Source organism: Akebia trifoliata, chromosome 8 (genome assembly GCF_017979445.1).
Source record: "Akebia trifoliata isolate Shusen 1 chromosome 8, ASM1797944v1, whole genome shotgun sequence".
In the NCBI taxonomy this organism is placed as follows: Eukaryota; Viridiplantae; Streptophyta; class Magnoliopsida; order Ranunculales; family Lardizabalaceae; genus Akebia; species Akebia trifoliata.
Genome location: NC_141382.1, coordinates 48,601,019 through 48,616,518, shown reverse-complemented (window position 1 = coordinate 48,616,518; position 15,500 = coordinate 48,601,019). Strand labels below are relative to the sequence as shown.

General features: G+C 35.7%; 1 protein-coding gene and 1 long non-coding RNA gene across 2 annotated transcripts; one reads left to right on the top strand and one right to left on the bottom strand.

The window, feature by feature from the left end:
• Window positions 1-931: 931 nt before the first annotated feature.
• LOC147397414 (uncharacterized) lies at window positions 932-5,185 on the bottom strand. The gene is made up of 3 exons (XR_015180224.1): window positions 4,760-5,185; window positions 4,449-4,517; window positions 932-1,361 (listed from the first exon to the last, which is right to left on the bottom strand). It is a non-coding gene; the product is annotated as an uncharacterized LOC147397414 (long non-coding RNA).
• A 5,486-nt stretch (window positions 5,186-10,671) lies between these two features.
• On the top strand, window positions 10,672-13,473 carry TIC55-II (translocon at the inner envelope membrane of chloroplasts 55-II). Its single transcript, XM_086449079.1, has 3 exons — window positions 10,672-11,308; window positions 12,015-12,117; window positions 12,231-13,473. The coding sequence occupies exons 1-3, from the start codon at window positions 10,818-10,820 to the stop codon at window positions 13,347-13,349; spliced, it is 1,713 nt and encodes a 570-aa protein (XP_086305205.1). The 5' UTR covers window positions 10,672-10,817; the 3' UTR covers window positions 13,350-13,473.
• Window positions 13,474-15,500: the final 2,027 nt, after the last annotated feature.

Sequence of the window (15,500 nt, the reverse complement as noted above, 5' to 3'; positions counted from 1 at the left end):
AACCTTATGTGGGAAAGGTCATATCAATGAGTCAAAGATATGTCCTTTAAACAACTAATTTCAAATGATCCTAATCTATACCTCTATCAATAAAGACAAAATTTACAGCTAGGAAGGTCACACAATCATCCAAACTGGTTGGTTAGTAGTTTTTATTATATAGATGAGTAAGATTTTGGCTGCACATCAACCACAAGGGACACTCTTTCCACTCATAAATGTTTACACCTTTGACCGAAAATCAATTTGATAAGAGATTTTCAGCCATTCGATTTATGCATACTTTTCTTGATTTATTCCTTGGCATTGAAAATGATCGAATTCATCGTGATCCTACTTTTGCTGTTAAAATTTACAATGAAGAGAAATTGGATGATCATACACGTGTCTCTTCCTGGTTGTTTAAACAGCAACAGACCACATAAACCACAATGCCGTACATATAAATACATTACATACAGATAAAGCACAGTGCTGGTGTCCAGTAAATTAAACTCAAAATATATCTATTTTTTAAAATTAAATTAAAAAACTCTTTATAGAAAGAGTTATATAAAATAAAAAATAAAAAAGAAGGAAACACGAAATTTAAATTCAGAAATATGTTGAACATAAATTCATCAAAGGATTATGGCATAAGATTCAGCTTAATTTATCTAACACAACTAAATATTAATTATAATACATTTAAAAATTAAATAATAATAAAAAAAAAACACCACAACATTCCCTCTGTTAATTCTCGTGTTAACAATGGGGTGACCTAATTTGCACTAAGTGCGTATAACACACTCCTCATTTCTTAGGGCAAAAATACTCTACTTGATCTTAATAAAAGAGTTTTCAAAATGGGTTTTTGTGTCTCTTCCTTACCAATAATATAGAGTTTGCTTAAGGAAGTGTCAAACAGACGAAAGCAAACAAAAAAATAAAGTATGAGACAAATGTTTCATAACACTAACAAACAAAAGATAAGAAGAAGAAGAAACCAACCTGTTTGGAAAAAAAAAATCCGGTATAGTGCGCACCCATATACACATTAGCTACAACATCAATAATAATAAAAAACAATAGATTGAGCCGTATATCGCCAATACCACACCACCACAGTCATCCTCTTCACCAATCACCACACCACCACTCGTTAAATGCCTAAGAAGAAAAACAGAAAACCGAGTTGTGGGAATCGGAATCGGTGGATGATTGGGTTTCTACCACCGATCCACATCTGAAAAGATCCAAAGAAACCCATTTTCCTCGCACCAAAACACCAATCTTTCCATGAACTAGCACCACCTTCAACAAGAAATCCCTGCACCATGTTCCCTTCCTTGTTGCTGCTCATCCTTCTGCCACCACAACTTCAAAACACAGAAAGAAATAAGTCTTCTTTCTTTGAAACAAAAGTCTTTCTTTATCTGTGTCACTAGGTATGATTTAGGGGTAGTTTGGTAAAAATGGGTCTTTTAACCAAAGAGGAAGAAAGGGTACGTTTTTCTTCGACAGTCGACTATTTCCTTTGATGGGTTTTTTAGTCTGTTTTGGTGTGTAAAGTGTGTAGTGTACTATGGAGGATTGGCGAAAGGAGGAAGTAAAGGGTTTGTGTTTTGTGTTTTTTGTACGATTTCGGAGTCTTCCGGCATGGTAAACCTTTCTCCTTACCACCGTGGGTACACACTCCAGAGCCCAGATTACCTAGATTTGTGCAAGCAACATGTCTTTCGCTTTCTCGTCTCAGCCTTTTGTTTAAGGGTGAAATTACGCATATGGCCTTTTTCTCCTTCACACTTATGTGGGGATCATCTGACGGTCCATAACAGCAGGTCATTTTGTCCAATTATTTATTTTAATTTATTTAATTAAAAAAAAAAAAGCAGGCATCAGGGTCGAGGTTTTTCGAGACGTCCAACAAAATTATCAGGCAATTAAAAATAAAATCATTTTTTAAAGATGTACAAAATGACAACCCGTGACCAGTTTCTCATTTGCGACCACGAAGCACACAAAGTATGCATTGTAGAACTATAGCTAGGCCTACAGTATTTGTCAGGAGGGTGTCGGTTATTGGACCGACCCGTACTGGATTCGGATCCATCTTCTTTGATCATGGATCCTGATTAACGGATCATTTCTGGGTCCTAGAAGCAAATATCCTAATACCCATGTTGATTCATAACCATTCAATTGCACGAAAGTGGGACGGACTTGAAGGGGTAAAAATGTTTATGAAGTGACCTCTAAATATTTGAATTAGATGGAAATGATTTGGCTTATATTATTACTTGAACATTAATATTTAAAGAGAGTAAAATGCAGATATTTAATCCAGCAATCAAATCATATGGATTGGAAAGATTATGCTTTTGACCCAAAAATTTGTTACCACCTCAATACACAAAGAAAGGCTTTAACTTCCTTCTACTTTATCTTCTAAAAGAAGGTTTTGGTGTATTGGTTGTGTTTGGGTAAAAGTAGAAAGGATCCCCCATTGTTCCTATGTTTGCCTAGGTTGAGGTGGGATGATTTTTGACACCCTATAACATACCTACAATGTCAAATTGTGGCTTAGTGATCAAGAACTTGAAGGAAGTGAAGTGTTAGCAAAACCTAGTTGAGAGTGTTATTCATGGAAGAATGATGATCATGATCACTGAAAATCAAGGAAGATATATGAATGTGCTTGTCTCAGGTTTAATTCTCAGATAGGATGATTTGATGAAAGCACCAATTGGAAATCCAAAAAGGAGGGGTAGTTAAGTGAAAGTTGCAATAGAATTTGGATTAGAGTTACTTTGAACATCGATGAAAGTGAAGACCTAGGGAAATGACTACTTGTGAGTCCAAAATAAGGGAAGTGGAATAAAAACCATCACATAGTGGACAATTGCATATGTCAACTGTAAAGTGTAATTCTACACAATTATTATTTTTGGTACATTAGTTAGATTCTTATAACATCTCCAATGGTTTCTTCTCTTCCTTATAATAAAAAAATAGGAAAGAAAGAGCAATTGGGGAGATCAAAAAATGTGGGTGTCATAGTGTTCTCCTCTTTCTCATTTATAAAAGTTATTTTAAAAAAAGTAGAATGACAAGATGATAATTATATTGAGATTTGAAAAGATTTGTAATACCATCTTTATTGATATATTGTGTTTGTAATTAAATAAATGAACACAAGATGTAAAAAAGGGTAATGACAAGATGGTAATATTATGTAATTTTGAGGTTTGAAATACTTGTAAAATTAATGTAAAAGATTCTTCAAATTTAAAGTAGAAAATGACTTATGTTTTTTCATTCCCAAATATAGATAAGTGTGAAAAATGGGGAGATTGTGGCAGATGATCTTCTTGATGTATATAAAAGCTAGCAGTGGAGACTCGACTATCCAACATGTTTGAGTCGAATTTTTTTGTTTTGATTATGTTCTGGATCTAATTAATAATATAAGGCCAAGATGTGCTATTAGCAAAAACAAGTATAATTTAACCATTAATAGACTAACCAAAAGATCTACTAGGACCTAGATCTAAGAAGGTAATATCATGATTTAACATATAAATAATTTGTAAAAATAAAAATAAAAAATCTAAAATTTAAATATTTTGCACTACAAAATATGAAGCACAACTTGCTGATCATACCACCCACAGTTTGGCCCATTTATGTTTATTTCTCTCATTTCATTCTATGCAATTCTAATCTAATTGTAACTTTAAAATGTGTTAAAAGTGAGACCCCACAGACAAGTGTTTAAGTGCAAATAATTTAACAAGTGAACGATGTGTGTCTGAGAATAAATTGTATGAGATGCACTCAATCATTGCTACGTTGCAGTATTGTCTTGCAATGCGGGCACTTTTAAAAATCTATTCAAATGTTAGAATGGTATGTTCCTATGGAAATATAAAATCTCTAAGATAAGAATCACAGACAAGAACTGTCCAAAGAACATGTGATGGGAAACATCCCCATATTTTTGGGTTACCCAAACTTCCACATTTCCAACACGTACCAGAACGAGCGAGTATGGACGAAGGAGCTCACATAACCTGGCATAAGGGCAAAACCGTTATATAGGCCCTCATGAAGCCCAATTATTAAGCCACAACTGGGTGGAGCCACAGTACCCTAAATCTTGCACCAACCACTGATTACTCAATCATCGAAGATTTGACTGGCACACTTGCTTTTGATCTGATTATCATCAAATTCTAATCCTAATTTTTTTTTGAAGTGGGCCCATGGACATCTACACTCAAAACCAGACTGATTGACTGAGGGAGTATCATCCTCAGTACACCTGTTAAGCATTGTATATTTTTAATTTCCTGTACGTTTGAAAGAAACGAAGTTGAACAGTATTCGACACGGAATGTCTGAAGGAAACAAGAAACAGATCCGGATTACCAGGTTTCTGTGAGAGAAGCAAGAAAGAATAGTACCTGAGAGAGCTTTTAAGTTTTAATCCAAAAAGAAATGCACGAGAATTCAGAATCTCTGATTCAACGGTTCTGATTAAATCTCACACAAAAAATATAAAATATTTAGAAAAAATAAAATAAAAATGAAGATGAAGATGAAAGAAGAAGAAAAGTTGTGATATTCGAGAGATTCGAAATCTCTCACACCATATATGATATAATATATAGCGATGTCTCCATCGAAACGTTCTGAAAGATTTCAGATCTGACAGAGAGTCGTTTTCGATCAGGATCTTCAAAATCAAAGTAAAAGAGATTGATCGTGTTCGTACCTTTTAGGATCTGAATCGAAACAGTTTCTTGTTCTGGATCTGAATCGAACCGATTATAAACATATATTTACAGATAAAGCGATTGAAATCTATCTGTGTAAACTTGGAATGCGGGCAAGATCTCTACGTAATGAAATCAAGCAATGCTGCTCGTGGTTTTGTTCATGAAAACCCTAACATCAAATCGCGCGGTGTGGTTGCTTTGGTTTCCAGAGATCGAAGAATGAACGAAACGCCATTAAAGCTTTTGTATTATGTCCAGAGATAGGATTTATAAATCTCTTATCTCAGGTCGTCACTTTAAATCTTTAGACTTTAGTTGGCATTTGGAACCATAGCTTTAAAACTTGTCGAGTCGATTCGACTCGACTCGGTTACGTTTCGAGGTTATCGATCTTAAAACTTATGTGAATATCGTGCAAGTCCACTCGGAAATGCACCAAGTGAAACTGCAAGCAAGTCATCTAGTAGACTCGACTCGTGAAATTACTAATACCACTCTGAGTAAGTAGTCAATGGTAAATCTGTAGTTTCAGAGAAAAACGGGGGCCAATTTAGTACAGGTGAAGTGCTGTGTTTGCTATTGATAGCAACTGAAAGTGTGAAATTAAGGAAATATACTTATCTAAACGAAAGTAGCTTAAAAGAAAAGATAAAAGGAGATGTTTGGTCAAACACAGCGGAAATATTTAAGTGGAAATCTTATTTGTTAGACATGAATATTTATCCCCTATGTTGCATGAGTAAAAAATTGTAGATTTATTTTTGATCAATGATCTAAGCCTATTTCATCATAATATATACATACAAATAGGAATATATATGCCCCCAAGTTCAGGAGTTGCATGAACCGATTAATTGTTGAGAAACAATTGATTGTTGGATGTCTTGTAAAGTAAAATTTTGATTATGGAGCTTAGTAATAGGATCCCTAATTTAAAATTTGACTGCAAAAGCAATGGTGGATGTGTTTCTGAATCATGTACGCATATTATCTTGATTAGATTAGATAGATTAAAATATTTTATTGAAACATAATCATCGTGTGAAAACGTTATCATAAACTAAAGTCAGCATCTCTAAATATGATGTGATTTAAATGTTATAAAATATATTATTGCACCCACCTTTGTCTTTCTTCTATACACATCTTTTCAAAATGTGCTTTAGGTAGGTGCAATAAGCACAAATGGTGGGTGTTAATAATTTGATCTCATACAAATTTATTCTAAAACAATCCTGTACTCTAGAAGAAAATGGTAACAACTTAAAACACCCTTCAAATTTAGGTAAGCAGATCAAGCACCCACAACACAACACAACACAACACAACACAACACGTATAAAACATTGATGTACCACGTGGCAATTAGTGAATAATCATCACATTGGACAGGTATTTGTTATCAACATCTCAGTTTTTCTCGTCTGACTTGTACCTCGTAAATGGAGCCGCCGTTTTTACTGACGAGTAGTGATAGTGCCCTCGAGATTAAAACAAAGATGATTTTGATATGATGAGACCACGTTGTGGGTCCCTTCTTCCCTCTTTTTCTATCTTTATTTATTACGTGTCAGTTGTCACAGCCCCACAACGTACAACGATACTTTTCTATCAACATATTTCTATTTTCCCATTTCTTTCTTTATTTTCTATTTTAAATTAAAATGACCGATCTATCCATCCATCATCCTTTTCTTACTAAATTTTAAGTCATTAGATTAGAATTAGTATTCAATTAGCAATTAAAATGAGAGACTATATTTCTTTTTTTTTTTTAAATTAATATGATCGATCTATCAATCCATCAACCATTTTCTTATAAAATTTAAAGCAATTAGAATAAGTATTTGATTAGTAATTAAACTAAGAGACTTGCGAGATTGGATAAAATTAGAGTAACTACCGCCTGTAATTCAAGTTGAACTCACATTGAACTGAACTCAAGGCAATATAATAATGAGTCTTGATAAATTACTGCGTTTTTAGCGCATGTACTCGACGCACTTTGGCTTGGATACAAATGGTAGGGACCCATAATAGTGTGTCGTACCTAATAAAAGTCAAGTGGCATCCCATCTCATGCCACGTGGTATTTTTGGGACCCATTGACCGTATGGATATGTGGTCCATCTCTTGGTGAACTTACGTACCAAAAATCATAGTGTTTTATAGCTTGTATCCACTGGATCTAAGCTCTTGAAAAATAATTTGAATCCAACGATTCAAAATCATTCTTAACATCAATAGATGCACATCACCAATCAAATTGATATTATGTGGGTTGGTTCACTAAGGGATGGACCACATATACATACAGTCAGTCGATCCCACAAATACCACGTGGCATGAAATGGGGTGCCACTTGACCTTTGTTAAGTACGACACACCGTTTTGAATCCCTACCTTTGTATCCACGCCAAAAGTGTTGTAGTATTTACAATTAATATTATTTATTGGATTTTGTTGGGGGCAAAATTTAAACTCAATATCTTATTTTCTCTTAAGTGTGGTTAGTGTAGGATTTTTTCATTTTTGGTGAAAGTTTAGTTAAGAGAAAATTTTTCTTATTTGTGATAGTTGAAAGGTCAAAGATTCTTTTTATTTTTTATTTTTTATTTTGAGAGTTGTAGAGATAATTTTTTAAATATTTAATCTCACATTAGGTAAATATAAGATTTATGCAATTTATAAATGTTTTCACTCTCCTACTTGCAGTATGAGAAAGAAAGAGACTAGATCTCGCGCGCACATGGGGGCCCAAGGTATCATAAGATTGGAGTCCATTGTGTTTAGGGGGGTCAACTTGTGAAAAACTCTTAATGCGCGTGTGTGTATGCGATGCAGGTGTGGCATGAAAGGTCCATTTTTGCTCAAATTTGTTTGATTTTTTTTTACTTAAAGATTGCATCTCAACAGTTGATCTATCTAATCTCTATTGACCGTTTGGATCCCTTAACGTTTAGAAATCGGCCAATAAATGCCAAAATGTCTTTCTCTTTAATTAATTGGACCGTTGGACTTCTTTGAACTGTTTGGACTTTAACTATTATAAAAGAGAAGTGTACCCTAGAATTCTATACATAGAAACATAGACTGCAAACATAAACTTTTGATCTTCCTCTATTCTATTCTATTATTCTAATTCTCATTACTCGTACATCGACTGATTCGATCGAGTTCGTAGCAGGTCTATTATTTTTGAGTGCGTGGTTAACAGACTTATGACTGTTGAATATTTGGAAATCGATCGTCTGAGACCGACTGTACTGTGAATATCATCCTAAGCAGGCAAAATTGGTTTTAAGGACAACAATTTCTGTGCCTCAATCACTCCAACCGAAAAGTTCATTCCAACTATTCTTATTGTCTAATTTAATATAACATTTTTCTTATTCAAATTTATGCATTAGAATCAACAAAAAGTGCGTCAAGTGCATGCGTTAAAAGCACATTAATTTATCATGATTATAATAATATATAGAACCGTGATAATATGACACTCCCCCTTGACAAACTCCACCCACACCCCCATAACAGAACCATAGATCATTTGGCTTGGGATACACAAGAAAAAGATTTATGATTCTGCGTATCCTTAAGTAAATGATCTACGATTTTATGATGGGGGCATTATATTATCACGACTCTAATATATAAACATGCTTATATCATCTTTATTTACTTTTAAAGTATTTTTTAATTATTTATTATTTGATATATATAAATTTTATTTCTACTTATGATATAAAATTATTTTGATAATCAAAACAAAATTAAACTCGTTCAACAAGCACAATCCATCCAAAACTACTTAACTCGGGCTAACCCCAGTTTAAAGGCTCAAGCTCGGGTTGAGGGCTTTGTTATATGAGTTGAGCCCCGATTTACCTTCCAACCCGCCTAGGTTGCACTCCGATCTCATAATGAAACTTTATCAAGCTTGAAATTGGAATTAGTCTGGGCTTGATCCATATAGGTTTGATTGGTGTATAAAACAAAATTAAGACAGTATAAGCAATTCTTTTAATTATAACCATTGTCCTAAGTATTTGAGATGATTGATGATTGATGATTGTGTTATTCAAATTTGTAAATCCTACCAGTATTAGAGACAATTATGTCTAACTGCTTGAGATGCCTAGCACTAATGATAAGGATTTTTTCATTTTAATCCCCAAAATATGCGGTTTTGGAATTATTTTTTAGTGAGATCGTCACTTTTAGAATAAATACCAGTGACCTCGCCATTAAATATCTAAAATTATTTGATTTTAAAATACTTGATTTATTAAGTCATGATATCGCTACCTCACGTTTTAGTTTTTTTATCAGCGAGATCATTACTTTTAGAATAAATACTTCACATTTTAATTTTTACCAGCCAGATCATCACTTTAAATTTAGAATAAACTCTCATGATCTCGTTACCTCATGTTCATGCATGTTTTGGAAATTAAAATTATGGCTACAACTTGGGTGGGCAAAGCCCAAACCCTATGAGTTCAACCTGACCTTGGGTCAGGTTTGGGCAAAAATAAAAATTGACAAAATCAAATCGGATTAGGTTAGGGCATAGACATAGAATTGTCCGAACCAGAACTTTGCTGGATTTCTTAATAATTGATCGTTGTTGCTATAGTCAACATTCTTATCCCAAGAATAGTTGACGAGTTTTACACAATCTGCCAGTCCGACTCCTTAGGTGTGGGAGTGAATTCAAAGCCATATAACTGTATAGTCTGGAAATGGCCCAAAGCATTCTTTTGTTATTTAGGTTTAATTTTCCATATTGATTGATTGATCGGTGAGGATTTGATATATGGAATTAACATTGGGTGGATAAAGTTGAGAACTGCTTCTTGATATTCTTGTGAAAATTTGATTTTATTATTGCTTAGTGTGTATTGGTGTTCCTACTGATCAATTCTGATCACAATCTTGCATGAAAGAACAGATTGGACGGCCAAGAGGGAAGATGCCCAGCCACTTCTCTTCAATGTAACTAAGCGAATAGAGAAGGGATTTGTTGGACAATGGGGTAGAGAGAAAGATGAAACCATGTCAAACTTCGTACGTTTTTACGCACCATGTGTTCTTGAGAACATAGGTGAATTTGTTGATAAGAATAGGGAGACACATTACATCAAAGGTCATCGCCTTTGTCGACCTTCTGGTCAAGGTAAGTAAATGTTAATCGTGAGGCTTGGAGGCACGAAAAGGTTGTCCCCAATTGTGAAATTGCTCCCCAAGTGGTACTTGTAAGAATCCGTGAATCTGGTTTCACTAAAAGAGCATAAATGAAGAAAAAAAATTAAAAATAAGAAATAAAGAAAAAATATCCAAACCCAGAAGAAAAAAGAAGATAAGAAAATGATCTAAGCTTGTTTCCAATATAATTTTTTTTAAGACAGATTTGTTCCAGTTATTTGGTGCACACGTTTCTTTGAACAATTGTCTCTCAAAATACACAATGAAAGACCTTTTTGAGGTATTGATGACATTATATTTGATTAGAGTGTATCCATGCTCTAGTGCCATTGCCATGAACACGAAAAACTTCACTAGGAAGCATAGGAGACTCTGAGCCAAAGGAAACGATTAGGGTCTATTTGTTAATAATTAGCTTCTCGCAGATGAGAAGCTGTGATGGAAAAATTATTGTTTGATTTGGGTCTATTTTTGTTAATAAGTACTGACCACTAATCTCGCTTGCGTAGGGAAAAAAAAATCATGAGTTCACTATTGAAAATTCGATGGCGAGATCAAATGGAAGTTTCCCAATGATTGGAAATTCGATGTCTTCATTGCATCAAGCCATGATACGGCTGCCAATGAAAACAAGACACCATGACCAACAAGGGTCCCACTCAGCAATCTAAATTCAACTCTCCTCAAAAGTTTGTGGTCAGAAGTCCTCCACCAAGAAAACTTGCACTGCCACTCAACCACCTCTCCACATCCTCACGTCTCTTTGTTTCTTCTTCTTCTGCTTCACCCCCCCTGGCCTTCTCCATTGTTTCTTCATCATTTCTTCTTCTTCTTTAGAACAACAAAATGACCTTATTACAGCCTCACTTCTGTCATTCTTATCTCTCAAAGACACTACTCCCCTTCTTACCACTCTCTCACAACCTCTCCAACACAACAAAGAGAAGAACAAAGACAGTTATTACTGTTAAAGGACTGATAATCTCTTCTACTACTGATCTGGGTCTGAGACCAAAGTTGAAAAAAGGAAGTAAGGGATTGTTTCATCAGTGTTCTGCAGTAGCTGAGGTTGGTGGGGGAGTCTCCATTGATGAAAAAGAAGGGAAAGAATCAGAAGATGATCCCAAGGTCTTGTTGGGGCCTACTGTTGGGGAGGAAGAGAAGGAAGAAAGTGTAACTGTGAATTATGATTGGAGAGAAGAGTGGTATCCACTCTATCTTACTCAAAATGTTCCAGATGATGCTCCTTTGGGCCTCACTGTCTTCGACAAACAGATCGTGTTGTATCGAGATGGTAACGGTGTCTTTCGATGTTACCAAGATCGGTGTCCTCATAGGTAACTAACACCAGATTTTGAAATTTTAGTCACTTGGATCTTGTTCGGTTTCTCCAATTCTTACTTTTCTGCATAATTGTTGAAATGGTTTTTTTTTGTTTGAATGTTTCTTGGTAATTTTAATGAGAAATGGAGGTTCTTAGTGTTACTTTTATATGTCAGATTCAATTTCTGGATGGATTTCTAATTGGGTTATACTGTAGAGTAGTATATGATGCTTTATTCTGAATATGAGACTGTGGAATCCCCCACCCCCTCTTTAAAGGCAGTGTTCTTAAAATCCTAACTGAGAAAAATTACAATAACAAAGCATAAAAGCTCTGCTTCATTGATAAGTTCTAATTTCACTCTATTTTTTTCATCATTTCTTTCCTGTTTTCATGGAATAAATTTTGGGTGTCTTTCGATGAATCCTAAAAGAAGGTGGGCTGTTTTTGAATCTGCACATTTGTGTTTTGGTGTTCAATGTGCTTTGATGGAAATACCCTGTAATTTCCTCACTATTTGTTTCGTTTCATGTAATTGGAGAAGTTTCCAACAAAGGGGTAGAATACACTTATGGTTTTTTTATTTACTTTAAAAAAGCATATTATGTAGTCCTAGATAGTTAATTTGCCACTTAATATGTCCATGGACATAACAATCTTGCAATTGTAATTCCATGATCATGGAAACCTTATTCTTGAAAGTCTTAAATTTGTTTCAGATTAGCGAAACTCTCTGAAGGTCAGTTGGTTGATGGAAGATTAGAATGCCTCTACCACGGCTGGCAATTTGAAGGTGATGGTAAATGCGCAAAGATACCTCAGGTTTGTCTTTGTTTAACTCGTTGTGTTTTTTTCTATATTATGCATTCCCAATGTACTTGGGTGTTCCTAAAGAACAATTCTGATAGATTTATTTTCTAACTACATTACCACAGCTTCCGGCTGGATCAAAAATTCCTAAATCTGCATGTGTCAAGACATATGAAGTGAGAGACTCTCAAGGAGTTATATGGGTATGGATGTCAGACAAGAACCCACCCAACCCAGATAAACTACCTTGGTTTGAGAACTTTGCCCGACCAGGGTTCCAAGATGTCTCCACCACTCACGAGCTTCCGTATGATCACTCAATTCTCCTTGAGAACCTCATGGATCCAGCCCATGTCCCTATCTCACATGATCGAACAGATTGGACTGCCAAGAGGGAAGATGCTCAACCACTTCTCTTCAATGTGACCGAGCGAACAGATAGGGGATTCGCTGGTCAATGGGGAAAAGAGAAGGAGCAATCCACACCAAACTTCTTACGTTTTGAAGCACCGTGTGTTCTTCAGAACAACCGAGAGATAATCGGCAAGAATGGGGAGAAAGACTACTTCTCAGGCCTTTTCCTTTGTCGACCTTCTGGTCAAGGTAAGTCCATGCTAATTGTGAGGTTTGGAGGCACGAAAAGGTCCCCGGTAGTAAAAATTTTTCCTAAGTGGTACTTCCACCAAAATGCGAGTAAAGTTTTTGAGCAAGATATGGGTTTCCTTTCATCACAGAACGAAGTTCTAATCAAGGAAAAGGTTCCAACAAAGGAGCTGTACCTTAACATGAGGTCATCTGACACTTGGGTCGCGGAGTACAGAAAATGGATGGATAAGGTAGGGCATGGGATGCCCTATCATTTTGGGCACAACACCATCTCACTGCCTAAAGAACCTGCTGTGGTGGAACATGCACCGGCTGGGTTGGTTGCGGGAATTGCTGCTTCTTTGCCAGCTAAGGGGGGGATTGGAAGCATGTATGCTCCAAATCATGCCAACCGATACTTCCGTCATGTAATCCATTGCAAGGGATGCAGAGGTGTTGTTCAAGCTTTCCAAGCATGGAAAAATACGTTTCTTGTCTTGGCTCTTGCTTCTACTGCATTAGCTATTCTAGTGTCGGGTAGACAGTGGAAGACCCTTCTTGTCGTTTCGACAACATTGTGTTTGGCTGGAGTGTATGCCTGTTCTAGTGCCATTGCCATGAACACGACAAACTTCATTAGGAATCACAGGAGACTGTGAGCCAAAAGAAAGGATTAATGTAAAATAGTTGTGTATGTTGGGTCATACAAATTATATAAGATTACAAAGGTGTTAATGTTAGTGTTATTCGATTAAACAATAGAATAAATTTCTCGTTGACTTATCATGTTTCTTGATGGAGGTGATTAAAAAACTCAATGACTTTGGCTTGGAATTAGAATTACAAGACGTTCATAGATATTGTGGATGCAAAAACTTGCACTACATTGGGATCTGTGACAATGTCTCGTGATCTCCACTCCTTGTGCCCTTGGGTGTACCTTCAATAATACATCTTCGACGTTCAAATCAAAATCCTAGCGTAAAAATAGCGTAAAATTTAGAGGGGGAGAACTCTATATCTTTTAGTATTTATGTCCATCTATTATTATTGATTTGACCCTTATCCAATTTAAAAGATAAATCTTAATTGGTGATTTGGGAATGTATCTAATAAATATCTAGTTCCCATACATTCCTCTTTTTTGGGGGTTTTCCCTCATCAGGATTTTAACCACTTTTGATATAATCCCTAATTTTTAGGGATTTGAACTAATTGAACGGCTTTACCATGCGTCCTTGACCCAATATTTCCTCGACCAACCAAGATCCGAACTCATGATTGATTTGTGACCAAACCACCAAGTTTACCCTTGGATCTCCATACAAAATTTGAATCCTTAGGTGTTACGTGTCGTTCCTTGATACTCAACGAAAAATATCCTCTACAGACATATTAATGATATTGTATTTTTGCCATCTCCTAGAAGTTTGGGTTGCTGCTTACATCTCCATTCCTCTTCTCCGACTCCAAACCTTCTCCCTCTCTCCTTTTACAATGATGATCAAATGACCATAAACTTGGTTTTCGCAGAAGTTGTGGTTACCTTTTCCTTCCAACTCGTCACACAAGCAAAAGACCTTATCCTGGTGTCTTCATGGGCAACTAACAGATGTTTTTGAGTTTTTGAATGCTTTGGGCTTTGTTGAGTTCTTCTGTCCTTATTCTTATATAGAAAATTTTTAAATTTTGTTACTGTTGTTTGAATATTTCTAAGTAATTTTGATAGGAATGAAGTAGACTTTATGGCTTAAAGGTGCTATAGAAAAGAAGCAAGAACGTCTTTCTAACACCTTTAAAAGCTGGTTATTATGACTCCAAAGAGATATGGGTTTAACTTTCCGCACCACTGAACATGCATTGAAAGGGTATGTTTCATTTGACATTAGAGCTGTTGGTACTACATCTTGGAAAGACTTAGGGAAAGGGCAACCTCAACACCTTACAAAAAGGGTACCCAAGTGAAAATGGCCACGACCGATGACATTAGTGGAAGGAGAACCTGGACCCCCAAAATGGTATTAGAGTGAAAATTCATCGTAAACTTGTAAGGAAAAAAACTACCTAGGAGCCTCGAAGCAAGGATACTAATGTAAGTGTAACCAGAAAGTTGGCTGTCACATAGGTTTTAGAACATTGGCGTGCATTACAACCCCAAAGAGGATTAGTTGGGAGCTCTAACAGGTTTGGATACCTTGGTTCCAAAGAAAATATAAGTGTAATGATTTTCTAACCCCCCCCCCCCGCCCCCGACACCCGCCCCCATCAGAAGCATAGATCATTTGTCCCGAGATACACATAACCACAAATCTTTTTCTTATGTATCCCGATGTAAATGATCTATGGTTATGTGATGGAGGTGTAGGGGCGCGTGTGTGAGAGGGTGCACATCATATATCACGACTCAAAATAAAAAGAGGAAGGACTTTTCTAGTCTCACCCACCGTTGACGCTCTCCATGCACATGACTGATAGAATTTGAGGAAAAATACAAATTTTTACAAGATTAATTCCAATTTCCCGGGGATACGTTTTTCTTGGGAATCCCTAGCATCCCAACAGTCATTTTGATGTAGAGTCTAATATTTTTCAAAAAGGCATGGGCTTAATTTTGTATATCATGTGGTGTGGGAAGGGGCTCTTTCTAAATCCCCTCTTGCATTTTTCACAATAATAACTTGATGGTTCATTTAGTGAATATTTTTCTTTCTTAACCTTCCCGGACTCAATTTTCATTGATGAGATAGATGATTTAAATTATCGAGATGGACAATTTAAATCACTGAGATTGACCTTTGTTTAATTCATCG

Excerpts from the sequence above, each read along its gene's own strand:
- TIC55-II (XM_086449079.1), top strand. The coding sequence starts at position 10,818 with ATGACCTTATTACAGCCTCACTTCTGTCATTCTTATCTCTCAAAGACA. Across the intron at positions 11,309-12,014 it reads CAAGATCGGTGTCCTCATAG|ATTAGCGAAACTCTCTGAAG; the intron begins GTAACTAACACC and ends AATTTGTTTCAG. Across the intron at positions 12,118-12,230 it reads AATGCGCAAAGATACCTCAG|CTTCCGGCTGGATCAAAAAT; the intron begins GTTTGTCTTTGT and ends ACATTACCACAG.